Here is a 27,930-nt window from a genome sequence, read left to right as displayed (position 1 = left end):
AAAAATGTGGGGTGGTGGTGTTGTGAGTTCACAAAGGCCGTGGAGACTTGCATCACAAAGAACGTTCGGAGAGGCTGCGGGCATGGATTACGTACGAAAACATTTTTCGAATTTTGATTCTGCGATGGGACAAATGTCTGAAGTGGTGTGGGGGGTATGTGCAAAAGCAGTGCAGGGTACGTAGAGTAGTACTTATGTTTGTAGTTAGCTTTGTGTACCTTAATATGGCCAATAAAAAATAGGGACAAACACTTTGTGGTTCCCCTCGCATGCGGTTTCACAGAAATGAAGAAATTCATTTGTAAACAAAATCTGCGCAGCTCTCAACCCAATGGTATTTAAACAATGCACAACGTGCAGGTGCACAGGAACGTCTCCAGCCGATGTCACCGACATTTTTTGAATTATAGAATTCGCCACGCTAGATATTCAAAGTTAAAAGGTGGAGCACCGGGTAATCAGCGAAGATTACTTTTCAGGGTTGGTGGCATCCAAGGAACATATACACCCTAATAGCCTGATAGCTTCTTTTATTTTTCATTGTTAATGCCTTAAATCAGCTAGCCTAATATATAGCAGGCACACGGTTTGTTATGGGAAAATGAAAGCAGTACAAGGCATGTTTTTCTGTCAAATGCATGGAAGGAGATGCTGGCGCCTCGTATAGTCAATTAACGATAAATGCGTTGTGAAGACAGGATAGTTTATTAGCAACACATGTCAATTGTCTTCTTCATAAAATGGGCACTTTTTTGCGAGTCGCGAAGTGGCAGCTAGCCCTACTTACTCGGTACTCCTCACCAACCATTTCTAACAATTAATGTGCGTTGCACTTAACAGAGCTCCAAGAAGTTCGCGTCAAATAATGCAGGTGAAAGTGGAACACCTTTGTTGTTTGAGAAGATTTGAGGACGAATAAAACAGAAGTGGTGCTAGCATCAATGGGTTATGAGTTTGCGTTCCTGGGCGCTCAACTGGAAACCTAGAAAGATAAATTCATTTACCACACGTTTTACATAATTGTGCGATTGCAGTTTTTTTTACGTAAGCATATCGAAAAAAGTGCAGCATTTACAACTCCCCAGATGGGTATGGTTCGCTGTCGTCTGTTCGTTCTGTCGAACGGGGTTAATATACGTTCTCTTTCGTCTGCACTATAGCAAGTCGCACATTGGGTGACTCCTGCGAAGTGAGGAAACAATGTTGTACCGCTTACGCTTGGGCGTTGCATTCACGAATGCGTACACGTGTGTGATAGATGTGGCTGATAGCGTCGAGTGCAATGCCTGCGGTGTCGAGGACACAGTAGAACACCTACTGCGCTATTGCCTATCTTTTAGAAATGGAAGACGACCTCTGCACAGCTCTAAATCGGTTAGATAAGAAACCGTTCACCATGAACAAGTTCTTGGGACTATCGCCTCGCATGTCGCAGCTACCAAAAGCCACAAAAGCGCTGCTGCGAACTTGGAAAGCTACGGCATTAAGTGGCCGCCTGAGATTCCGTATGAGTGATGGTCAGTGATATATAGCAGACAACTGCTACCACGTCTTCGATATCCGCAGTGGACTTTCGCTACTTCTCCTATTCGTTTCCAGCCCTCTTTCCTTCCCAATAGAGGGTAGCCAACCGGGCTGAGTCCTGGTTACACTCCCTGCTTTTTATTTATCAATTTACTTAGTCCTAACATGATGTCACTCTTGCAATAAATGTTCATTTAGTTGAAGACAAATGTCTCGCAGTCTCCTTCTAGCGCAGCCCCTAAGAACATTTAAATCAATATATTTTATTATTGCCAGCCAAGAGAAAGATATCCATAATTTGGTCACCAAAATAGCTGCCTGTAATGCGGTGTACCACATGAGTTGTGCGACTGTCCCGAGTTTAAGCGAATATGTTGCGTGTCCACAGATTGAGCTTAGCCACGGCTACGTCGGCCATAGTGCAGCACAATTCAAATATTGAAACGTTCGTAGGATGTATGTTCAAGCGAAGACAATGCATGCTGCTCCATTGAGTGTTTGCCTAGTGCACTGTAAAAGGCGAATCGAGGGAAAGAACGATCCGTGATTCCAGCATAGTCACATGATTCGCAACAGGCAGCTATACTGAAATCTTGTGTCCGAGTCACTCCCAAAAATCGATTGTAGCGACTATTCGATAAAGCGCACCGGTATATTCTCCATCTCTACAGGCGCCTTCAGCACGCAAGCCATGATTGCCGAAAGGCACAGGATCTTGAGCGGGCTCACCACAAATTCACCCAGGAAAATGTTGATGAAGTTGCAGCGCACCCACGACAGACTTCGACGGTAACCGTACGTCAGGCCGTAGAGTATGACGAGCACCGAGGCTACCAGGGAAGCGGATAAACAGAGGAGCCAGGCGAATACGGAGACCCAGGTTGGGAACAGCGGCAGCTGCACGCTGCTCGTAAGACGCTCCCTGGGCACCTGTCCCATTTTGGCTGAACCGGTAGACGTGTCCGTGTCGTGAACCCAGTCTTCTACTACGTCTTCGACGTACACCTTGGGCACTGTAGGCTTTCGTCGAAATGCCAGAGGCCGGGACTTCTCTAAGAGAAAGACGACCAGGAATGCGAACGGTGTGACGAGGATCGTTGACTGCAGGGCAATGACGAGCTCGCGCCGCGTTGGTAACTCGAGTAGTGTGTACAAGAAACGCCAGTTGAAGTATTCCTCTTCGTCGGCGTCCAGGCCGTAGAACATGAGGCTGACCATCATGCCCGTGGTGACGAGCAGCAGGGCCAGCGAGGCACGCTGCTTGCGAGTGAAGTTGCTGGTCGGCAAGCGGCTGAAAATGCTGAAGATGAGGTGCTCCTCGCGAAAGTAGCGGATGATTCTGGCGGTGAAGATTCGCCACGGGTTGCGAAGACTCCCCTCATCGGCAACGTGGAAGGTAAAGGTCGAAGCTCCTTTGTACGCGTCCGGGGTCAGCACGTCGTCGACGATGAAAACCACCTGTGAGGCCGTTTGAAGGTCCCTCACGACAACTGTGCTCAAGTACCAGGAGCTCGCGTAGCCCTTCAGCTCCAGGGTCAAAGAAATGGCTTCAACATCTCCAAGGCTTGACGGATGGCTTAGAAAGTACCAGTCTCGGCCACCGGCCTGAAGCGCCAATGGGTTTCGCGCGCCGTCGCGAAGGACCACTTCACGGGATTCGTCGTCAGACCCGTGGACAACGAGAAGCACTCGGCTCGTGGTCCCAGAGCCCTTGAGGAACCACGTGTACACAGATACGAGATAGCCAAACGCATCGTCCTGCTCGTTCTCTGTGAGGTACTCTATGCCCGCGGCGCCTTCGTCTAGCGCGTCTTGCTTCGCGGCCCACACCATGACCAGCAAATAGACGAGCCACACCGCTGATATAATTACGGCCATCACAATGTTTCTCGACATGGTCAACAGAAGGGAACCCAAATCGGTGAAGTCGATCGGGTGCGGAGCGATGAACAATCCGCCCGCGAAAATGGAGTTGTGCTCGCAAGCGCAGTGAACAAACTGTTCGTCAGAATCCGCGAGAACGCGGCATCCTGAACTCGAGTACGCTTGTTCCGTGTTGTTCCAGAAAAGGCAGCTGTAGAAGTGCGACTTCATCGTGTAAGTCGCGCTGCCGTTCTCGTCACCCCTCCTGCGATACGGGTCAAGTAACCTGGCTTTCGAACTGTTAGTAAGCGGTATAACAGCCACCGTGACCAGAGCAGGCTTCTGGACAAATTCGATTCGGTTCTCGTGCGGCACGTTGCTTGCAAGATGAAACCTGTTCTGCTCGAGGAAGTCCAACCTAGATGGACGTCGACCAGAGACGACGGCGGTTATAAATCTTGTTTGGGCGTCGAAGGTGAACACGTCGATCTTTAGGAACACGCCTGCTTCGGTCACGTTAATCACGTGCATGGAAACGTTTGAGAACGATGTTTCGTAGGTGCCCGCGTGTCCGTCCCAGTCGAGTGGTGTTGGCCTTTTCAAGTAGCTCTCCGTAGGCACACGGACGCTGGAGGGAGTTTCTGCGGGGCCTCGTGCCGCCTCGACGCCTACAACCTGGGTGTTTATCAGCTTTGCCGTCTCGTGACATCGAAATGGATTAGACGGAAACACTATGGCCGTTTGTGCGTCGACGCTGCCTTCGACGCGAACCCTGCTGCCGCCGGATGTGCCGAGGAAGCCTCGCCTTTGAGACTCTCGAATCCACACTTCGTAGTGCCTGGCGTTGATTTTCGCGTCGTTCTGCTCGGTGTCCACCACGCGTGACACACCCGCGGCTACTCGGGCCACACTGCGTACCAGTTTCGCCACAGTTCCGCACTCGGAATCGGGCTGAAAAAGAAATAACAAACATCAGCTATAAGTTCCACACAACGCTGTTTCCCGTTCTTGTGAAAAGCGTTTCTACTTAACGGTTACCTTTTACCACAACAGCATAACTAATAGATTTTTATGGGCAGCAGGTGGAACAGTTTGCGTACATGTGACATACTTAGGCGGGTGTCGAATTTTCAATGTTTTGTCGGTTTTCTCTTTACAGGAATTTTCCAATTTCATTTTAAATCTTCCACACAAGCCTAAACCTGCATGTTGTGAGATACAAAACGCCGTACTAACGGTTCTTAACCGTTCTTAATGATTGGTATCGCTTCTTAGAAAACTTGTCGCTTTGATGTTTGAATAAACAGCAAGTTTCGAGTTTACCACAGCCATTTCAAATGGAGGAGCAAAAGCGACATGCTTAATCTTTGGGAAATGGGCAAGGAATCAGTTGAAATGAGTATAAATTGACTTTCGCGGCACATTCATAATGCATGGTAACTTCGTACACGATGCTGACACGTCGGATGTATGAACGCGCCCTTTAATAACCATTTCGTCTGTAGGCACGAGAAAAGCGTAGTGATGACAGAACTATGTGTGTTTTGTGCACATATATGATGCTGTTTGCCAAGCACTTGTCAGTGAATCTGCGACCACGCTTATTGAGGGGCCCATGACGTTGTCAAAGAGGACAACGCCCTGTAGGTTAAAAATAAAAACGCGAGTCAACAGCGGTTGACATCGAAGAAAGGAAAGGTCTTTTTTTGGCCGACTAGTGTACCATGTGGTTTGGTGGTTAAACTGCACTATATACTTTCCCGGCACAATTTGAGACTGCACAGCTTCCGGGTTCGGGCCATTTTCTTTAGTTGAGTAAAGCCACATATGCGGTTACGGCATTATGCGCGTAGTTTGAATTAACGAGCGCATCTGTGCGTCATTCCGTACTTCCGCCAGTTACAGAACAATACTTTTCTGCACAAAGCTCAACCATAACTTGGTGCGGTTTTTTTTTTTTGCTTCTAAGCTTCAATTTGACGCCTTTGTTTGTATGTACGTGCGTCTGGTCCTATGTGCACTTAGAAGGCCTCAAAATGTCTGATTGGACGAGAGCCAAATAGCCAGGATTGGCGAGGTACCCAAATCCGACGCACGCCAAATTAATCTGATAGCTCCAAAGAAGGCTTTGCCTACAAGAAGGGGCAACAACCACTTCAGGGCTGAAAGGTGGATCGTTAAGCGCCCTCATGCTTGATGATGCTTGTTAGGCGCAGCTATCGTACGAATAGTTGGAATGACAGTGAAATGAACCTATCCATGAGCAGTGGATTACGCGGCGGCATACTGGGTCGGCGCTCCGAGCCGAGAAGGAGTACACTCATCACCCACTACGTGATGCGTCGTTAAGAAGCATTTTTTTCTTTTTTGTTTTTTAATTGACAACTTCACTGCAAGCAAAGCTTCTGTGCTGAAACTGAGGTGCTATCGCTACTAATAATATCTGTACACTTGCCGTCTTTCTTCAGTACAGTTGTGCTCGACAGAGAGAATTCTGTGTAGGGGTCAAGTCAGTGTGACATATATATTGCATGACGTTTACTAGCGCAACCTAAAATGGGTTATCCTTACCCGCCGCGCGCTCGCTTGTCGGCTATGGCATTGCGCTATTATTGCGCGTGTTCTCTACCGCTCGGCGGCGGACTGTTTACGGCGGTTACATTTCGTAGAGCCAAGAGATGGGGCTGCCGGCTCTGACGCCATACGACGCACCCTGAGGGCAACTTCGTTCACTCAGGAGGTGCCAGTGAATTTGAATGACTTAATTGCAGCGAAATCGTGACGGGCCTGTGCCACCTTTATTGACTGTATAGAATAACATGTTGCACATATGACGCAAACTGTGGCATGCTTCACGTGAAAGAAGTATCTTCTGGAGACTATGCGATGTTCAATTACCCTGCAGAACGAATAAGCGAGAGCTAGAGTTCGTGATTTCTGCAGGCAGTGCCCCTTCTAAAATAAATGAGTTTCTGTGAGGCAAATCCACAATCAGGAAAGAAACAGGAAGAGACAACCGAACGAAGCTTGTACGTACGCATCGTCGCAGTGGACTGCGTTTGTGTTTGTGATAATGACCCGACAATGCGTCTTTTTTGTAGACACATTTTCCCATGTTGGCTCGAGGTCAGGAAATAAAAAAAATGTATTGGTTCACTGCAGACTTTGTTCTGAATACTAAATCATAAGGAAACATAGTTTACTGTATGTGAAAGGGAAGCCAGAAGACACTGAATGGCTGCGGGGTCACGTGTTCAAAGACGGCAAGCGCCCATGCAACAGGACATTACGCGACCCATATATATGTGCTTTGTTGAAAGAGTGCGCTAAAGCGATTCCTCAATTGCTTGTGCCTGCCTTCAAATTGACCATTGCTATTTAATGTCGGCCGTTTAAGGCAAACCACGCCACTTACATGGAAATCGCCTGGTACTTCTACTGGTAGTTCCTGAGGGGTAGGGGCCTTGAGATCAAGCAGTGCGGCCAGTCCATCAATAAGTTCTCTCCCAATGGTGGCAGTCAGGTCCGCGATCCTCCAGTTGCTCTCAATTGAAGTCAGCTTGGAGAAGGCGCTGGCATAGTCAGCCATGAGCTCAATCACCGCATCTGTGAAGTTTTTTGTCGTGGCGGAGTTGTTGTCTGGGATGAGCAGCTGGAGGACGCTGATCGCATTGTGAAGTTCGTTCTCAGTGGTCAAGGGGCTGTTCTTCAGATAGCCGATGTAGTCGTCGAAGACGTCAGCGTCGCGGCTCAAATTTGTGGTCCCAGTGGTGCTGCCGGGACGGTTGCATCGTTTGTAAAACTCCGAGTTGAACAACATGGCGGAACTCTTGATGTAGGAGAGTATGGCGTCGGGGCTGTTCTGCTGGCTTTGCCTGGCATAGTCGTCGACGGTCTCCAGCGTGATGTCGCTGCAAGAGCCGATTTCCATGGTCACTGCTAGCAGGTCGTAGACGTACTGCCCGACGTTGTCGTTGACGACCACGACCACAGAGCAGTCGGTGGTGGCCGCCGTCGAGTTCCCAGCCGGCAGGACACCCGCAAAGGTGCCGTTGTCGAGGCTAGACTTTATGTGCGTGCACGAATGCCACGGCTTTGGGCGTCTGCCCTCCACGTCCTTGAGCCTGTTGGGTGCGTGACTGCAGAAGTAGAAGCCGTAGCTTAGTGAGCCTCCCTCGGGATCTGCGAAGCCTGTGCAACCGACGTGGAAGATGGTCTTGACGGCTACGCCTTTCTTCGGATTCACCTGGCAGTGACCTTTCGTCGGTGGGAGGTTACTCTGCTCTCTCAAACCCTGGCCCTCGAAAAGCTCGTGCGTGAGAACGAAATGTACCTCCGCCTGGGGCCTCTGGTTCCATGCGCTCGCCTTGATGCTGCAGTGACACATTAAAACTAAATCGAATATTGACTCGTATAGCTTGCAAAGTATCGGATAACTTCTGCAATTATTGTCAATCTTTGGCTCTTGTTTCACATGCTCACCCCGTGTAACTGAGGTCCTTACCTCCCGCATGAAATGCGCATCCTATGCATGCGCGCTCAGTTGGCAGGGTGCCAGGTTGTTCTTGTTGAGTTTGTTTGCTCGGAAAGGACCTTAGCAACTGTTGTACTTGTTCTTGTAATTCGTTTGAGCATTTTCCAATTGTCTGTGCATCCGTGTGCAGGACTTATTGATACTGACTCTTTAATCACTTCTTTCAGTGCCAGATGCTTCTGTGAGGTAGTTAAAGAATTTTAATAATCGCCTGTGGTAGATAGCACAATTGACGTGCTTGAGCTGGTACATCCGAAGAAGTGGACATTACTTGCGCGATAAATCAAAATATGTAATCAACTAATTAACAAAACTGTCGAATATTATTTTTATCTTATTATATTGCGGAACACATTGAAATTTTCAAATTGTAGTCGGTAAGACTGCAAGGCATGTTTACTTGAAAAAAACTCTGTGGATGTCACCATTTTGTCTTTTTTGATGTAGGTTGTCTAGCATATGACAACCTGTAAGACAATTGAAACGCTCAGATGTTCTAATACTGTGATGTACCGGATCCGTCACCGAGGTTATATGGCTGGAGGTGATTCCAGCCAGTCCCACCATTCCTAAGCTACTTCCTCACGATACATGCACCATCTATTCGTAGCAATCCATATCACTCGCGCTATTATGCTGCACGCACCGTACACATTTACACCTCAAGCAACATCAGGTGTATTTCCGTTATTCGATAAGAGCGATATTTCCCTAAATGCAAAATAACTGCGAGCGTGGCAGTGGGCGTGAGAGGCAGAAGCAGCTTGAGTAAAATATTTTCTACAGCAGAGTATGATGGTGTTACGCTGCCACTAGGCGCTGGAGTCTAAAGTTCTTCGATTCAATACATTTTTTTTTTCTGTTAGAAACACCATCAAGTTTACAATTAAGCTGGAACCGTGATTGTGTGCTGTGCATGGTGTAATAAGCTGTTTTGTGGCGTTGTATGACCGTTCTCAGTATAGGTATACAGCCAACAGGCAGGCGTCAATGAATCGAAGGTGACAAAACTGGACGAAACTGCTAAGGCGTACTAAAGGCGCTAGCACGGTTTAATGCTTGACGTGTAGATAGACGTGTGCTTCACTCGCCGATAACTTTGTGTCATCTATTTATTCACCTTAGAACTACCAGTGCAGATGAGCTACCGAAATTGCATATCTGCGACAAGCATTCTGGCAACGTTTGACAACGCTTTAGCTTCATCGAAACAGCGCACATTGCGCGTAATCCGCGTATCTTGAACTTGTGGTGGTTTCGACTTTGCCCAGAAACAAAACAGACAGGCAGAAGGATAAGTCAAATCTAACATTCAGTGATCTTTTCTTCTTATTTTGTCATTGCAAAGAAGTTATTTGTCTTCTCTTCCTCTTCTCCGCCGTAAGCTCACGGGATGAGAACGCGGGACTTGATTTTTGGGGAGCACTCTTACTTGCGCTTGCTTTGCCTCCGCGCACACGAGTTCCTTTATTCATTGCCGCAGAAAGTACAGCCCATGATTTAGTTTAGCGCAGCGCTCAAAGGAAGGCGAATTTCAACCCAAATCTCATCAGCAACAATGATTCCTTGTCAAGTGGGCTCACTTGTGTGGTCCGGACCTGGTGATGTACCCGGCTGGCATCAGCAGCACGGCCCCGCGCTGCTCGACGATGCAGCCGGGTGGCACGTGGTGCACGCCTGCGTCCTGAGCCGTGGGTCCGCGTATTTGCCACGTGACCAGAGGGTAGCTGGTGTTCCACAACTTGGTGCGCTGTGGCCGGGCCTCCACCACCAGGTCCTCGCTGCTCAGAACGCCGAACTCGCAGCAAGGGCAGGACAGCGCCATCTATAAAGCACGTCGTAAACAGGCAAATAAATTCCCATTCGCAGTAATAAAAAAATTGAAGCTGTTTTTGTAAACCTCGTCGGGATTCCGTGACCGTGGATGTTGCATCGTGGCTGTTTTTCAGTTCAGTTTAGTTTATTTCTTTAATAAGGAGGAGACATACATGTTTACATAAGTATACAGAAGGAGGTCCCAGAGCATGTGGCTGATTGGGGACCTCCTAAATGATAGCCAAATGATAGTCTCTAGCCAAATAGGCATTCGCACCCTAACGCGCTCGCCTTCTATGTGACGCATGAAAACTAGTTTGCATAACTAGGAGGGTGAGCTTATAGTGCTGTCATTTCTTGCGAATAATTCAGTGCTTCTGCAGAGTAGCTGTTGAGCCGTCTTGTCCTTTGCCCATGGCGTTGAAATGCAAATATAGGTGACATTTCTGTTTTTTTCGTATTTTATTCGAGCATGGTGTTCCAGCAATAGCCCAGTTGTCAGCTCACAGCTACTTATAGTGCCGTAAAAAATTGGCTGCCCCTTAACAGCGTCACCAGTGCCAGGCGGTATGAGGACTAAGCACCGGCCGCCTGCACAAAACACTGAGGATGTGTTCGCACCATGTCGTCCTGATCTCCGGGAACGCGCACGCGGATTGTGGCGCTGTCGTTGTCGCTATCACTGCTCACGCGAAGCACGAAGTTGAGTATTTGAGTCGAGCCATACTGCAGCTCGTCCGTGACCTCGATAACCTGCGGAGATGCAGAAAGCTTGCTTATACTTGTTTATTCCACAAAACATGTGTCAACGAATATATGGCATGTGCACTGTAACAATTGTGCTCGCTTGGAGTCACAGACTGAGTGCTCTCAACGTTGCCTATTTTCTTGCTAAAGTCACAATAATGAGCATGTCCAAGCATCGAACAAAGAAAGCACGTTCACAAAACAGAGTTCACTATTTCGAGCAAAAAAGGTGCGTCTGTTGTACGTGTTTTAAGCATTCGTTCTTAATGTGAACATTCTTGCCACCTAAAAACACGTTTTCGTATGTTTTTAACTACATAGCACACCGTGACTATCATATAATCGCCCACAGTTTCTCTCTCTCAAAAAAAAAAGAAAACATGTCATTGCTGTAGCCAGATCGCGAAATCGTTAGCCAATGGTCTAAATGCAGGATAAGTATGAACTGCTATACTAGCAGTGCAAACAACAGTTAACGTCTGTCTTCTTGTATCATTTGAAATAGTTAATGATGGTAAAAAGTACAGGTTCGAGAATGACGTGTGCGTGCTGCCATTCAGTTGCTGTTCACATGCTACTGCTCTCAGATTGCAAGAGGATTCCCCCAATCTGTTACTCTGTACTTAAAGTCTCGAAAGTAGCAAGAATTTACTTTCTTCATATTCTACGTTCCGGCGTTCTCACCAATAGCGTTAAAGCGCGAAATATGTGAGAATGCTGTACGGTGCGGGACTGGACCAATTTCGTCCTTCCCGCTGCTCATGCCACCCACAAATTTCTAGAGAACGATATCAATTTTTTTCGCCATAGAAATAGAACATGCGATACAAACACACGGAAAAGATCGCTTTCTTGCCTATGTGCTTAGCAATGAACTGTGTATTTACTGTAAACTTGTGGCCATCCCGTTTGTTAGACAGTTACAATTACTAGTAACTGCATGGTGCGCGTGCAGCACATTCGACGTGAACATCTCGGGGCCCTATGAGCGTCGTCTCAGTTAAAAGGACGCTAAACAAATGAATTCAGAACAGATGGATAGTTTGCTAGTTTTGTCTTAGGAGTCGTCATCGTTTCCTATGTAATGCAATATAAAATTGCCGCCGATGGTTCCATTGCTGTGCGTCACTTTGAACCACCCGCGCCAAAACGGATGAGTTGAGGCAACCTCCACGTGACCTGTTAGTACACCGCTATATTTGAATCAGTCAGTGCTGAAGTCACGTATGAGAGGGAATAGAGTTCACAACAAATGGCGCCACTGCGATGTTTCAGTTTTTAATGTTCGCGCTCTCTTTTTATTACGGAACACGAATTCGTTATTACAGAACTAAATCGGATCTTTAAATCTAGCTCGACTTAATATTATCCTTGAGTATCCCTTTCAAAAACTTGAGCGGCCACTTTCAGACAGCAGCTACCTCCTGGTCCGGTTGCTTCTTGATGAATGCTTGGTATAGGGATTCGTTCTTGTCGCATTGGTCGCAGCTCCAACTAAATGCCAGTGCTTGACCGGGCTTCTCTAGGTGTCGAGAACCACTGCCGTCTGGAAGGAACAAAGCGGAACCAACGAAATAATGGTCTACAACAAAGCAGCAAATTGCTATGCAGCACAGAAGGGTTGGCAAACGATTAGCACACGCACTGACCACTGTTGTCCAGGCATGAGTCGTCGTGCTCTCGTTCCCGCGCGGTTTTTACATACGTATGCTCACTTGCTTGCGTGCGAGTGTGAGAGCACGTCGAGCTGCCCATATGGCGGGTTTCGTTTTTTTTCGCACACCCTCATATCGACTAAATACAAAACAAAATAAATCAAATTCTTACACTCCTTACAAAACTTGAATGAAGGCTTCTTAATAGCCATTTTCTTTTTGTTTCTTTTAAATTACGATATGAAAGCAGTAGAAAAAAATAGTTGAACTTACCGCATCATATATATTTATCGTACCGGATCATGACGCATGTAGGGCATCTCTCTGTTTGTGTGTGTGCGTGGGTTTGTGCATGCATGCGTGCGTGCGCATGTATGAGTGTGAATCTGGAAATCTCCAATTACCAATGTTTTGAGCTAGCTGATTCCCACTTGCGCCTGCAATTTTCCTAAGCTTGCCTAAATATTCTCAGAAATAAATAACGTCTGAGAAATTCCCATTTCCGGGCACATAACCGTACGTTAAATGCAAGCGCATCAAAAAACTGCGAATTCGTTTGAGAAAACATATTCTAAAAGACACCCTCCGAAGTTTTCCAAGAGTAAATTGCGAAAACAAAGTTATCCTAGCTGTATGAAGAGCACCCCTGGATGGTGATGAAACAACTTTTAGTTCAACACGGCAAGTGAAAGAGTAGTTTATCTACCCTCCTTTAAATTCCGACCAGGAGCCCTTGGGTCCTATATATAGAGGCATCTTCAGCTTGTCTGATGACTTGTAGGTGCACCTCGCTGTCTGAGTTAGCACCGCTGTATCGCCCTGCTCCGCGTTCGTATATGTGTCGTTTGGCCCGAGCAGTATGTTGGCGAAAGCCAGGATTATGTGTGTGGTCCGTCCGCTGATTACACTCTTTACATTGATCTGAATAGATTTCTGGGTAACAATGATGATAACCGATCGGATTTGGGAAGATGTTTGTAGTTGGCGCCATGTTGTCGCCTGCTGCTTAGTCAATGAGGAGCGTGGTGGGAGGGGCGGTAATACTGCCTTCCTGAACTGTAGTGTTTTGTGATTCGATTATATTTGACCATGCGGTCTCTCTCTGCACTCGGGACCCGCGTTCGGTGTGTGCAGTTTCGTTGCCCGGGAGGGAGATGGCGGGCGTCCATATGATATGAATGTCACGCTCCGCGCGAAATTAAGGATGTTTAACGCCTCTTTCGAGACCCCTGTCTTAGCGAAGTTATGTGGCGTTGTTTTAGAGTTACTGGTAACTACCCTGGCCGTTGTGGAGGCGAGCGCCAGCGTAGTAATCCCTGGATATAAAAAAAAATGAAGCAGAAATTTCTTGGTAGTAAACGACATGTGGCCATGGTATTTGCATAAGAAATCACAGTCCATGTCATCCTGATATTTTTGGAGTTTCCTGAAAATTTTGAATTCGCCCCAATATTTACACTGCCGATATCGCAACATTGAGGCTTGGGATTACATAAAACTACGGCGAACACTTCGTTTGCCGTAACGTTCGATTCGCACGCCGGAAGCAGCCAATAAGAAGCCGTTGCTGCATTCAAACCGATTCCTGGCCCCATTCGCTTGCGGCTGGACTTTCAATCGCTTTACTTTTTGGAGTGTACAGCGGTGACGCGTTTATAAGAGGAGCCACAAGCAGACGTGTTCCCCATGGCGCCGCATTGTGTATCGCGTATATTTCATCGCGTGCACTGATTACACAAGCCTCGTTTCGAGTCACTCACTGAGGACTAGCGTCTCGACGTCGGACAGGGCGACCAGCGGCGCGCCGTCGATGGAGGCATGCAGGGCGCTGCTGCTCGCGGTCAGGTAGCCGACGGCCACAGCCTCGATCAGCACGTCCGTCTTGCCGCGCCACATCTGGCGCAGCACCACCTTGGCCGTTTCGCCCTGGCGCAGGCAGCTGCGACGCAGAAGAGGAACGTCTTCAACCAATGAGGCGGTGCTGCGGGGTCGCCGAACGCGCGTGTCCATGGTATACGACATCGAGACAACCTTTGTACGGTTGTCGTGCTGAAAAACGCTTTTCGCGCATTGAACCGAGCTTCACACGTTTCGTTGTAAGCGTCCTACAAGGCCGAGGAGGACACGATGAGTATCAGTTATCGGTACAAATTTCTCAATGTTTTTGCATGCCACGCATGAGAGCTCCTTCTGAAGCGAACGAAAGGGCAGGGCAGTGGAGAGCGGAGTTGTTTGTGAACAGAAAATGTTGGCGCGTTGTACTGGATTTGCGGTCATTGGGTGATAGTGCGAGGAGAAAAAAGAGACGCGAGAAATAAGGCAGCACGCTTCGTGCGAGTTCTCAGCCACCATTTTTCGCGCATGTGACAGTTTTGCTGTTGCCTAATGGTCAAGACCAGCAATAATATAGGTATCTCATGCAGTGGTGTGGCCTGTAAAATGGAGTACGCCACGCAATCTGATCAAATGAGGACCCTGACATCAACAACATATATGCACCGGTTCATATCGTACTTGTGTGAGAAGTCATGGACATATTGAAAGTTTTGTGCGCAAACAAACAGGGACGAAGAATAGGGGCAACACAAGGACTGTCATGGACTTCGTCAAGTCATGCAACTCGTCATCTAACCCCAGTGTTGGCAAAACTACATGTCGCAGCTGCTTGGCAAATTTGCTTTTCTTGCGCCTGAAAATTTACCCTCGATGAGGACAGACGACATCGAGGACAAACGCCGGGAAGTCAATAATTGCACTGCTCCCGTTGAAAATAACGCGCGTGGGTAACCTGAGGTTGTCCGTAGAAAGTGGGCTCGTCCCGATGAGAATGTTTCATTCCGCAGCGTAGGTTTCAGACATAGGCAACCGAAGCAGAGCTACGCCATCACAACGTTTCTGCGACTGTGGCAGTTTTCACTACGGCTGTACGACACGCCGCGACTATCCAGGGTTGACAGACACATTTGACAGAGCCAAGTTGACAACCCAGCTTGTTTTGCATGAAAAAAAAAGAAATTATTCTAAACAATTTTGAGCAACGCTTGCTAATACTGGTAGTATTTGTCTACATATCAATGAAATTTGATTCCATGTACAGGTGGCCAGAGCTTAGGCAAGCAAGGACGAATAAACTTTTTATCTCACTACCTATTTTCGTTGCATCGTGTACACGAAAGATGGAAATAAACAGATTGATTGACTGGTTGATCGATTGATTGGTTTGATTCTATAAATGATGATCTCTTGCTTAGTGAGCTAAAGCACTACGGTATACACAGCATTGCGATTGTCATAGATAGTTCACACGAATAAATAATGTTAAGTCCCACGTTCGGTCAGCCAATGTAGATGTACTCTAGGGTAATATTCTAGGGCCCGTTCTTTTAGATTTTTCGGTAACGATGTAGTCAACATTGATGGTGGTACGCGCTATTTATATTCCATACCGATGACACTACCTTATTGTTTTCATCTAGCGGATCTGCCTAATTGATTACAAGAGCTAATGCAGTTTCGAATGAAGTGCACACATGGTCACGTGATAACCGTTTTGCAATCAATTTGGAAAAGGCTTCAGTGGTTCTGTTTCACACTAAGAACAAGCAAATTACTTTCCTGGAAGCTTTAGTAACGAACCACGCTAAAATTGAGCTTGAAAATATGCTAAAATATTTAGGTGCATTTTTTGATCTAACCATGACCCGGCATAGCCAAACTTTCTTGCTAGCAAGTTTTCACAAACTGCTGGAAACCCTTATTTTCTAAACTGCCTTCTTCGTTTCAATAAATACTTAATATTGAATTCACGTTTGTCTGAGCCATTTAGGTTATTGTTCCTTCGCCTGGGGTTCGACTTCTGAAACAAATATAAACAAATTGCACATTCTGCAAAAGAAGGCTCTTCACGCCATTTGCAACAAACCATAGGATTTTCCTTCAGACGCTTTATTTCATAGCTGAAGACACCGAAAGTAAAGGCCCATTGAAAGTATCGTTTAGTACTTGCGCACAAAAAATGTGCGGAAAAGAAGTGTAAACTACATCGCTCGTGTGGCTTACTTGAAGCAAGACAAAGCTACCTATAATACAGGAAATCCAGAGTATCGGCCCGTACCTGAATTGCGCACTAATTATGGATCCCAAATATTGTGATCCAGGCTACCTCGATTACGAAATGATCTTATTGCTAATAAAATTGATATTGTGTTTTGTTCTCCTCCTGACTTTTCTGAATTTGTTTCTCTAGTATGTGAGTTGCATGCTATCATCCAAAACTGGGAAGTGCATTGAGATGTGCTTTTTTTCTTATCTCTCCTCTTTATGCATCTTGCTTCGTTTCTTCATCTGCGATGGTTGTGCATGGTATCGTATAGTTATTGAATTGTAAGCAATTAGGAAAGCTGCCTTTGCGCTCTGCTGTTGCTTTTGTTTTAAGGCAGTTTGGGGCAAGTGAAGCTGCCACGAGCAGCACTTGTTCCCCATCTTCCCTCCGTAATACTGTATGTCGTTTTGTGGAGACCAAGTGGCATTGCATTCACAGTGGCGTCATGTGCACTAAGCCGCTAATGTACGTGGGAAATGTCCCCGCGTGCGTATCGTATACGGGTGCTGTCTGAACAGCAGATGCGCAACGTTTGGTGCTGCTGAAAAAAAAAAAACAATGCCCGCACGTGGCAAGGAAAATGCCGCCTCAAGGCCCAGAGGCGTGTGCATGCAGCTGTGAGGGAAAAGGAGGCAATACAAGCGCAACAGGACTGAACCGTTCGACCCTGTTCGCGCTCGCTAGGATGCTATACGTTTGTGTGCTGCGCCAAATGTGACATTATCGCAAATGTTTGGTGAAGCCTTTCCCTATACCTATCCCCAAGCACCTCAGTCTTCCCCAAACTGCGCTCAACACTCTTCTAAGGCGCGGCTACCTTAGCCGAAAACCCAGCGAAAAAAAAAAACACGCTCGCGTCAAACCACGCCAGCATTTGCATGGCCGGCCGTCTTAACAAGCACGTGACATGCTCGCCCTTCAGCAGCTATCACTACAGCTGTGATCAGCATGATCGAATCGACTGAATCGACGGTTCCTCATTTCTCTCCCCAATGGGCGGCGAGTGGTATTCCGAAAAAAGAACAAACAGATCCGAGACCTACTCGCTCCACGGCACGAAAATGTTGCTGCTCTCCCGCTTTCGCGGGGCGCTTTCCGACTCCAGGACGTGCTCCCCGCTGATGTGGACGTGCAGTACTCGCCGAGTGAAACGCCTCAATTTAAGGCTAACCAGTACGCATATTTTCGTTTTCCACCGTTTGCAGTTCGTGCGATATCGGTGCAATTTCGGCTCGTTCACTTGGATCGCAGTCCGCGTCATGTTAGGCACCATATACTTAGCGACAGGGCATATGACTCTGGCCTAATTGCACGTACGAAGTGTTCAACCTTACAGTTACCCCATTGAGTCCCATTCTAGTGAGCACAGTTTGTTTACTCCAAAAATTATAGGCGAAAAACCACGCCTGCTACGTACCGCCCATGTACAGCGGCTGTCTTCTAAGCGAACTAGCGATGTGGTGGAATTCCGCGCTACTCCCGTGCCACCTGTTCGAAAACTCCCGTATACAGAAGCCGTTCAAAGAGTTTCGCAGACTGCAGCTAAACGGGCTTACCTCTTGTCTACGGTGACCTTGTAGGTGCAGTCGGGCGGCGAATTCCCCGGCGCGCACGACTCCAGAGGACCCGTGCTGCCGCTGCATTGTACTACCGGCGCTTGACCTTGGTCGCGCCCGTAGAGCACCACGAACTGCACGCCGGTGCGCGCCACCAGTGGTCGGCTGCAGTGCCCGGACACTCCCGAGCGCACCCACATGAGCGCGGGTCGCTGTGCGCTCACCGGGAGCGGACGGCCACACGGGCCCAGGCCGTCCACCTGCCACCGCGCGTGGAAGTGGATCCAATTTCATCAACTATCAAGTAATGTTGGACGTTAGCCTTTCTTAGTTTTCTTACGCGTACGTTACACAGGCCTTTTCCTCTCTCGTAAACCCACCTGGCATGATACTGCAGCACCACGCTGTTCATAGACGTAGCAATAGTAACACCTTACATCACTGTCCTTTACATCAAAGATTCTTGCAAATACCTCGCTGGTGGGCATTTCTTCACTACCCTGTAGAGGCTTTTAAGAGGAGCAAGTATTTGATCATTCGGTACTTCTCTGAACAAGCACATATTATGACACCTTTGTGTATTCGGTGAAAGTTTCACTAAATGGCGGTGGTAGTGATTTCTCTTTGTGGAGGTCTTGCATACCTTAAGCTTTGATTTCTTGGCATCTTTCGGCCTTCCAACACACTCATAGCACATTTTGCAACGGCGTTGCAATCCCCAACGGCTGACCGGCGGGAAGCCATTCTGACGTGCCATGGTAAGAAAATTAAGGTGTGCTCTCCAAGCCAGCTGGGCATGAGCGATGGCGGTGTTCAGCAGCGGCTTTGACTGCGCATATTCAGCCTTCTATGAATTATGGGCTGAGTACATGCAGTGTACCACTTGACAAGTCGTGGTATGGTGCCGCAAAACGGAGCTCTGCATTCCTCTGATTTGCCCAACGCTGCAAACGACCGCCTCTAAAGACTATTCTCGGCAACAATTCCTTTGACATCCTTTGATTGTGTTATCGGCTAAGCATTGTGATGGCACTGTTGAAATTTTCTTTTTTCCTGGGGCCTTTATGTCACCATACATGCGCGCTCATCAGTGGTCCGTTGGAGAGTGGCGTATTGACTCCCCTTGTCAAATTTTTCTGTGCTCTGCGAAATCAACTTGTACGGTCTTAAGGCTCTTTCATGGTGTCTTGCGATAACCATTACGCTGCCACAAGCTCTGAGCTTCCCCTTGCAGATTTCGCATTGACAAAACATTTTCGTATGTTCTGAACTATCTTGCCTTGATCGTACCTCAATGAAATTTCTGCTTTATCTTCCAGTAGGTCATCTAGAATCCGCCAGAATTACCGGATTCCAGAGAATCGAGATACAGCTTTAAAACATTCTGCTGCATCCGACTTGTCGATGGTAAATGTTGACTTAGCTTGCGCAGCGTACGTGAAAAACGAGGACAGGAATTCGCCAACGAATAAGGTACTCCCTAATGCGAAATTTGAGCGCAACTTCATACGCGTTTTCATTTCGTGACACATATACTGGCGCGAAAAATCTGTGTCGTGCGACACGTTGCAAACGGAGCACAGTGTCGGGCGAGTGCCTCGCTTATCGGCAGATCGCGAGAGGCAGCGCGGAGACTACGCGTGGGCGCGATTCACAGCAGCCGCTGCCGACAGACCTCCGAGGCCAAGACGCACTATCCTGGCGCCATCTCGTTGGCATCGTCGTTCCACTGCGTTTTTCTTCTCACCCTTCCGCCTAAACCTCCTCCTCCACTTCCCTCCCTCCTCACACTTTCACTGCGCCCTCCTCCTCCGCTTTCCTCCTCGCGTCTTTCATCCTCCGCTACGCTCCGCGTTCGATTTTGTCATCTTTTGCCGTGCTCGTTGACTCGATTACGCTGGCGCTCGCCCCATGAACGGGCGTCTAAGAGCTCCATTCTCAAAAAGACCGAGGTAAATATGCGCGAGTATCAATCGCTCTCTTCGCCCTCGTATTTTTTTTTGTCTGTGTGCGCCACATATCTAAAGCCAAGGTGTACCAACTCGACGAAACTGTCACACTTGTTTCAAAAGAATGTCATCCAAGCCGCGTCACAAGAAACGGGTCACATACCTGTGCCTGCCCTAGTTCCTAATTAGCAGTATTGGCAGCGCGTCTGCCTCTGGTATTTCTAACTTGCCCTTTGAGCAACATTGAAAATCATAGCTTGGTTATTGGTGTGAAGACTCGTGTGCTTAGTTCAATGATTTGCTTGAAATACCGAAGGGGCATTAAAACTGCCCATGTCCTTTATTTGTAATCGCTGAGTGGTTGACTTCTGCCTCGGTGAATGTTTACTACTAATAATAGATTGTCACGTTGAGTCTTCTTTTCAGATGGTCACTTTTGTGTTTACCATAATGGGCTGCGCCAATAAAATAATGGAATGCGTTGGTGCTTAGCTCAAACGGCTTTGTAATATCCGATATTGTGAGCAAAGATCCTGATGATATAATTTTAGAGGGTTCTTGGTGTTATCTAGTATCTGGTGTATCAACAAAATTAGGAACTTGTTTTTTATAAGTGCCGTAATATGTCCAGGGCGACATCCGTATAAGTTTTAGTTCATGGTCTCAGTCAGTCCTGTGTCTTTTTTACGTCGTGTTTACCGCAGTTTAATTTCTTCTATTTGATTTCCTTAGCAGCTCTGTGTACGTTTAGATCACTCTCCCCCACCCTCAAAATGTCGCAGTAGGAGCATAAGCAGTTGCGTAGTCTATGGTAAAGCAAGTTGAATTGTTAAAAAAAATTTCACACTCTCGCCCGAAAGGCGAAGCTTTGTTATCGATAATGAAATCCTTAGACAACTATACCAAAATAATCTTACTAATTTATCGGTCGTGTAAAGTGCAGTAAGCATTCGTTAACTAATGAAATTACCAAGCATTATGTCATGCACGTACAGTCAAACTTCATGAAGTATAAATCGTTGGCTGTGCGAGCAGTGGTTGTCACAACGCTGGGATGATGGAGACCGGTTGCAGAGAGAAGTGCTGGCTTCTACTTGCCGCTCGTTTCGCGGTGTTTCCGGACCATGCGACAATGTAGCCTCGAATACTAGACGCGCGTGAAATCAGTGCGCATAAAGCCAGCCGCCATCTCGGCTCGCCCCCACCGTTTTCTCCTGCCGCAGATAACCTACAGGACGCGGTGGGCGGGCCACCTATGTGCTCCCCAGTTCCGACAGCCATGCGCAGCCACGGCCGGCCTGCAGGAGCAGACGTGCACTCGCCTACTTTATTGCGTGCTTTATCACGTGACCTCCCGCATAAGGCAAAGGTCCGTTCACATATGTCGCGAAGGCGTGCCGAAAAGTGGTTTGCACGATAGCGGGGCGACTACCAGCTCGCGGGGCAAAGCACCAGTTGACGGAAATTGCACATCCGTTACGTCGCTTGAAGAAACATTTGTATAAGTATAGACAATGTCAATAGAATAGGAAAATTTCAAGTCATTGGTTGTTCTCTTCCACCCAGGAACAATTACAGATGCGTATCTGTGCTCGCTTTCCGCAGTTTGCTTGTGGCAATGCTTTCTGAGATAAGATGGTATTACGGTATTTAATATCATGATGCCACCAGAATTCCTTTATGCATAGCAATAGAAAGCGATCATAAAATATCTCCTGGGAGCCTTAAGATAGCAGCCAGTTCAGTGGTGCTAGCGAGTGAAGTGGCAGCGTTATCTGCTGTTGGTTCTAAGAAGTAGGGGGGGGAAAGACGAAGTAGCGTTCTTGGCAGTTTTCGTGACGTTACGTCACAGACAGGGCGAAGTGGATCTGACACTCAGTTTGTTGACCAATCGTGGAGCGGTAATGGAAAAAAAGGAATACAAGCAAATCGGAATACGCTTACGTCATAGCGCCCATAATTGCTCACTTGAAGCCGAGGCCTGCACAGGTGCGCCTCGTCGACAACGGTGATCTTGGTAACGCTGACTCGTTCGATGTCGCGGCTTGTCCGATTCTGCAGGGCCGCCGTGAGGTAGTACTCGCCCGAAAACGCGTACGTGTGGTTCAGTGTCCGGCTGAGGTAGTTCCTTTCCGTGTCGTTGATGACCTTCGATAGTCGTACCTGCACCAGCATGCGCTTGAAAGTAGATGCCTGGATGTGCCTGCGTCTTTTCTATATCGCGCAGGCTTATTTAACTAGAATTACTCATAAGTTAACCGACAGAGTAGCTGGCTTCTCTATTTGAATACAGGCCGGTTAAGGATGTAAGTCTTCGCCTAGACGAAATATCATTAGTGCAAAGAATGAAGGTTGCTGCAAAGTTAAGCACCCCGTAATAGTAGGTGCCATCGGTCGATTCAGGTGAATATTTCTCGACAACTAATAATCAGTGTTCATAGTATGCTCCGATCTTATAAGAGCATCCTCCAATTTTTTTAAAAATTGGGGGGTGCTCAGCAACAACGCCCAGCAACAATGAGCACCCCCTCCCCCCGCCCCACGCTCACTCAGCAACAGCGCATAGATTATAGGGAATAATAACCCTTTCATCAGCATGGATTTCCATTGTTCAGGGAATAGTGGAAAATGGATTAGGGGGCTGTCAACTTCACGCATGTCGCTCAGCAAACTAACAAGCATAATGTTTGTTTAGGCTGTTGGTGTTTAGCTAGTTGGTGGTTTTGATTTGCACATAAGTTAAGATCACGAGACTTTGCTGTGCACGAAAATTGATAAAGTCAGTTATAGAACTGGCACTCGTCCTGTCGCAGGTGTGCGTGTCTACTGTTCGCGGCCGTGTATTTCCTATAACATAATCTGAGTTTTCTCGACACACAAAAAAAACGCACCTCACGAAAGAAGTAACAAATCCTCTCATATACGGCTGCGTCGTTGGAATCTCAGAAGTTCCATCACCCTGGCTTCCCGACACATAACGGTACCTAAGGAATGCAAATGTGCTTGGACGAGAAAAAATTGGATGAGGAGATTCATTGGCGAATGTCTATACACGTTCCCTTTGACGAGCCGCTGCAATCTTGACTTGTCTGTAACTACTGCTGAACTAGAGTTTCGGTAGCTTCACAGGTTGAATTAAGCGGCAATAAGAGGCAGGCCCCCTCTATTGATATTTCTGGGTCACAATTATCGGTGGAACATACTAATGTGTAAGAGCACATCAACAATATAAAAATGTCGACCTGTGCCAGGAGAAGTCAACAGTATGTCGTCAAGACAAAACCCTCAGGATATGTCCACAAACCATCAAACTTATTGTCGAAGTCAACTAATCATCGAATGCCAATATTTGCGTCCGGGGCCACCTTTCGCTGAACGCCGGAACAGTTCTTTCTTTTCGCACAGAACCTGCGTCGCTTTTTGCCCAAACTTCCAGGGTGTGCACGTATTTGGGGATAGAAGGGGGCCCATGTTTTAGCTCTTAAAAGAAATTCCGAAGCTATGCACAACCTGTTCACGTAATGTGTACAAGCGATAAAGGCCTGGTGAAGTCAACGGCAACGAAACGGCGAAGCTTCTAGAGCACTGTGTGGTGGCACAAGCGATGGCGAAACGCCGCTTCCCCATCGCCACCCTTTCTTCCCACTGCGGTTCCTCCAGCGACTGTCTTCCTCCTTTCCCGCCTTCTCTGCTACAGCGGGAGAGAAGGGCTGTGATGAGCGAAAGTGCGCAAACGACCGGACATGACGCGACGTCACCTCGACCTCCATTCCGATTTGATGACCTGACTCAACCTTGTACCATGAGGTTGAAGTGCTTTCAGTAGTCATCGCCTCAACTTTCAGCAGTTGCAAGTGAACTCATCTCGACCGCATCTCAGAGTTCAAGTAGTGTCTCCAAACTCAACCTCGTTTTGTGAGTTCCAAGTCGGCTACTTAATGTCGAATGTAGTAGTCTCAACTCAGAACTTAATCCTCCTTTCTGCATTCCCCAATAGGCCGTGGTCTATCTTGACCAATAAGCATTTATTCAATGACATTGTGTTTTGAAAGCTTAAATCTTCGTAAACGTGTTCTGATGCCTCGCACACGGCTTAAAATGATACCTGTGAATGATGACAATGAAATTAACACACGGTTTGGCGGATCTAGGAGGTATGATCGTTAATAAATCAAGGGTCAAAGAGTAATAAAGGTATTTCATAACTACAGAAATGACACAAAGACTCTTGCCGTATTGAGGTCTACGACATCCAACAAATGCGCAGAATTCTCAACTAAGAGAGAGTCATGTAACTGCTTGATTTTTTAGCTTTTCGTGCAAGAGCAATGTCAACAGCCTCTGCCACGTGTACATTTCTGGAATCTCTAGCCTTAGGGGATTGGCTAAATTATGCGTTTTTGCGCTAACTGAGGCTTGAAGGTAACTCTTTCCTTTGGTTCCTTTTCCTTATGTTTGCCAGAATGCTGTCCCATATTAGGTTTCTCGCACACATATCATGCTCGCTTCTTGCTTTTCGGCATGCGCGCATTGCCGCGACAATCGAAAACAGCGGAAACCGCGGTATTGTGCTTAGAACGAAACAAATTATCGGATAGAACAGTAAACTCTACCTTCATATCTGGGGGGGGGGGGGAGGGGGGTTAGGCTCACGTATATATGCCGGTCACGCAACGCGTTTCACCCGCACATTTGACGATCGGTTCCTACAGTGAGATAGGACTCCTTCCGAGATGCATCTAGAGTTCACTGCTTCAGTCGCCTCACGGTAAACACGGTGACCATTCAATCGGGGCGGAATGTAGCAATAATCTAGCACCGCTCTTTTCTTGCACGTTAAAGAATTCTATTCGTTTAATGTTAATGCGGATCCCTCCACTATCACGGTTCTCATAAACCATTGTGCAGTTTTGGGGCGTTGAACCCCGCAATTTATGTTTTAAGCATTATACCTTCAATTCAGTTCTAACACCAAAGAGACCGGAGTGCGAGCTTACGTTGAAGTCTTTGCCCGGAACCTTTTCATAAGCAGACGGCCCAGGAACAGAGAGGACATCGCCCCAGGTGTAGTACGCATCATAGAACGATATATCGACGTACTGGGGCTGCGCCAACATAATTGCCTCGAAGCTGTCGATGCGGGCTCTGATAGGCGCGTGCTGGAACCTGCAGTGGCGCCGGCTTGATATAAACGTACATAACCAGAAAATTGTTCTTTCTTACAACAATCACACATAGCTAACTGGTACAATTCCGACTGGCGGAAAGGAGACAGGGCCATCAGTACACAATAGATGCTTATAATTCAGTAAAAAAGAAATACAGAACAACATTACAAAACGAACACTGCACACATGTTACAAAGACAAAAAAATAGAAGCTCCTCTTTGTGTTGAACTTTATTGAAAGGGCGAAACGAAAAGGGGGAAGTGGCCGAGGGATTGGGCTCAAGGAAGGCCCTGGGCCTGCTTGGCCTTCTCCGCCCAGTCCACCAGTTCAAGCTGTCGGTCGACGTCCCCGGAACTGAGCCAGACTGTCCAGTCAGTCCGGCTGCTGATGGGGGGATGAGAAAACGGGAGCGAGGTGCATTCCTTCATTATATGTGTGAGTGTCCCTGTTTGTGAACAGAGCCTACGTTGGTTGCTTTCCTTGCCCCCTGTGATTCTGTTAACGTGCTTTGCGTGAGAGTATGTGTTCCTCTGGGGTCGCCTAAACGCAACCGCTTGCATTTTATCGAGTTGCTTCACCAGTGGTGGCAGCGCCCGACGCCTCAAGCGATACCTATGGGCTATTTCATGTTGTGTCCCGCTGTGTTCCTCGTGTCTCTCCTCCTCATTCACGCTGTCCGCATCAGCAGACGAGGCTCGGCGCGCGAGATCTCGAGCCAAACTGTGAGCCGACGCGTAGCCGGGCACAGCCGCGTGGGCGGGGGTCCACACGAGGGTTTCCGAGCCGCTGAGAGGGCGCCGCGTGAGGTCATGGTACGCCTGTTTGGAAATTCTACCGCAGACGAAATTGCCGATGGCCTGCTTGCTATCGCTTACGAGGGTATTCGCTTCCGCATGCATGACCATGGCAATCGCCATTTCCTCCGCTTCGAGCATTCGGCCAGCCGTGGCTGTTGTGTGTTCTATCAATCCTCCGTTGGGATCGGCCACCACCGCGGTCATGAGGTTGCAGCGAGGGTGTCTCGCTGCGTCTGTGCAGACCACTCCACCTTGCGAGCCGTATCGTGGCCAAATGGCTTCACTACCGGCCTGCCGATGGCCCTAATGGAACTTGCGCCAATGTTGCGGTTTAGAGGCGGGGCATAATACCCCCTGAGGTTTCGCGGAATCGTCGTGTACTCTGCAACCTTCGGGACTGCCTCGAGACTGAGCCTCTGGAGGACTGTACTGCCAGCTGGGGACAAGCTCCTAAACAATATACGCAGTCCTACTCGGGTCGAAATTACTGACCACTCATACGTCAGTACGGCCTTACGGTAGCACACGGGTATTTCACTTAGATTACTACAGTAGTAAAAGACAAGCAGATAGCCTCCGTAGCACATGCCGTGGGGAGGGGAGTGCGAACGTGTTTAGACCATTGACTGGCTTTTGTGGACAATGACTGGCAGCGAGAACCCCGCAGAATGTCACGATACACCGGCATCAACAGGGCACCATGGCCGGTGTACTGTCTATGGGTCCCATATCCGGGACAACTCTTGTAAGCCATTCGTCTCTGTCTCCTGAGCGCAGCTGGAGAATAACCCGCTCTAGAACAAATCCCACGTCACGTACTGCCGATCTTTTGCCCTCTCTTTCTCTCTCTCTCTCTTTATGTTTTTTCTAATTCCTGAACATACATTTCCTATGCCTTTTGCATCTTTCGCTTCATATAGAAGTGCTCTCGGAGCGTACGTTTTCTATCGATGCCCGTTTGGGCCGCGTACTTCGTCTTATTCGGCTTCTTCCGCACTCACGGCGCAGTTCGCCCCCTGCATCCAATCTGTCAGTACCACTCGACAATACCGAATTGCGCGATGTGAGGAATTCGATCATGAGCGGCGCGACCGCATTCTGGAAGGGGTAGGACCCGCGAGAGTTCATGCTCGGTGCTTTGTCCGTTGAAAACTCCACGTTGTTTTATGATAATATAATCTGGAGCCCTATGCTACGATGTCTCTAATCTTCGTTTGTGAAACATTGGGACGCGAATTCTCCACAATTTCAGGTGCTAAAGGAGCTAAACAACTGCCCCATTTTCATTTTAATTTTGAGGTGATTCATTAAAAGGGGTCACTTTGTTGACCAAAATATAGCGATGACTACAACAGGCAACCAGTAACCTCTCACATTATTAATTTGCATATAAACCTAGTTTGCGCTTATATTTAATCACGTGGACAGCTACTTTCGAGGAGCTCTATAAACATGAGTGATCTAGTGTGGGTAAAAAAGGAATCACGCTGCAATTTGTATCCTCAGCGACATTCGCTTGATCACTGTTGATCAGTTCACGCTTTGCCCACGCTGTAAACATCCTTCTCGTTTCAAAGGTAATTTAGACGTAAATCTACAAATAAGCAATCTTCGTTTGTTTGCTGAGCTGACTGGTGTATTGTATGGCAATAATGAAGGTAGTCATGAACACAATAGATCAGACCATAAAAACCTTGGTCGAGATTTCGTGGCAACGCCACTTTTACAGATTTCCTCGACCGTTTGGACAAAGCTAAGAGGGTTCCATGGCAAACGACGCCGGAAACATATGGCCTATAAGAACGTCTTTGCGATGTCCAACTTAGATATCCATTCTGCCGTGCTTTTCGCTTCTAAGTAAAGAGCTCCTTACGTGCCAACATGCAGCCTGCCGCTGTCACTGCGAGTGAACTACGACCTGAAATCCACTGACCTCTCGGCGGGCACAATTTGGAAGGCGTCGTCGTTGCTGCTCCATCGACTTCCGTCGTAGTCGCAGGTGTCGGCGAACTCGAGCTGCGTCCCGTCGCACCCGTGTCGTAGCACCGGGGCAGGCCGGAACCGCGACGCCCTCGCGTGGCTGCCGCGAATCGGGTGTGACACGTTGCGCGTCTCCAGCGTCCACACGACCGCGGCCGGCCAGCACACCACGGCGAGCCAAAGAAGCGTTGGGCTCCAGCGCATTCCTTTGCTTGCTCGTTCGATTGCTCGCGTGCTTC

General features: G+C 47.9%; 1 protein-coding gene and 1 long non-coding RNA gene across 3 annotated transcripts in view; one reads left to right on the top strand and one right to left on the bottom strand.

The window, feature by feature from the left end:
• The window catches only part of LOC135914986 (uncharacterized), a 564,953-nt gene that overhangs the window by 175,649 nt on the left and 361,374 nt on the right, over positions 1 to 27,930 (top strand). The window lies entirely within an intron of this gene.
• LOC135914997 (polycystin-1-like) lies at positions 745 to 27,930 on the bottom strand. 2 transcript variants are annotated; one of them, XM_065447931.1, is made up of 10 exons: positions 27,645 to 27,930; positions 24,743 to 24,911; positions 21,714 to 21,908; positions 17,797 to 18,056; positions 13,899 to 14,077; positions 11,905 to 12,029; positions 10,358 to 10,489; positions 9,505 to 9,746; positions 6,803 to 7,760; positions 746 to 4,338 (listed from the first exon to the last, which is right to left on the bottom strand). In XM_065447931.1, the coding sequence occupies exons 1-10, from the start codon at positions 27,893 to 27,895 to the stop codon at positions 2,155 to 2,157; spliced, it is 4,695 nt and encodes a 1,564-aa protein (XP_065304003.1). In that variant the 5' UTR covers positions 27,896 to 27,930; the 3' UTR covers positions 746 to 2,154. The 2 variants fall into 2 exon arrangements, with proteins under 2 accessions (XP_065304004.1, XP_065304003.1); XM_065447932.1 differs by lacking the exon at positions 10,358 to 10,489 and having other exon boundaries at positions 745 to 4,338.

The sequence above is a fragment of the Dermacentor albipictus genome, chromosome 9, assembly GCF_038994185.2.
Source record: "Dermacentor albipictus isolate Rhodes 1998 colony chromosome 9, USDA_Dalb.pri_finalv2, whole genome shotgun sequence".
Classification (NCBI taxonomy): Eukaryota; Metazoa; Arthropoda; class Arachnida; order Ixodida; family Ixodidae; genus Dermacentor; species Dermacentor albipictus.
Note: the sequence above shows the minus strand (reverse complement) of the source record. Positions and strands in the feature narration are given on the sequence as shown.

Coding starts and splice junctions, on each gene's coding strand:
- LOC135914997 (XM_065447931.1), bottom strand. CDS start 27,895: ATGCGCTGGAGCCCAACGCTTCTTTGGCTCGCCGTGGTGTGCTGGCCG. Junction 9,747..10,357: donor CCGGAGATCAGGACGACATG/GTGCGAACACAT, acceptor CGTGCTTTATAG/ATGGCGCTGTCCTGCCCTTG. Junction 4,339..6,802: donor AAGTACCAGGCGATTTCCAT/GTAAGTGGCGTG, acceptor TTTCTTTTTCAG/CCCGATTCCGAGTGCGGAAC.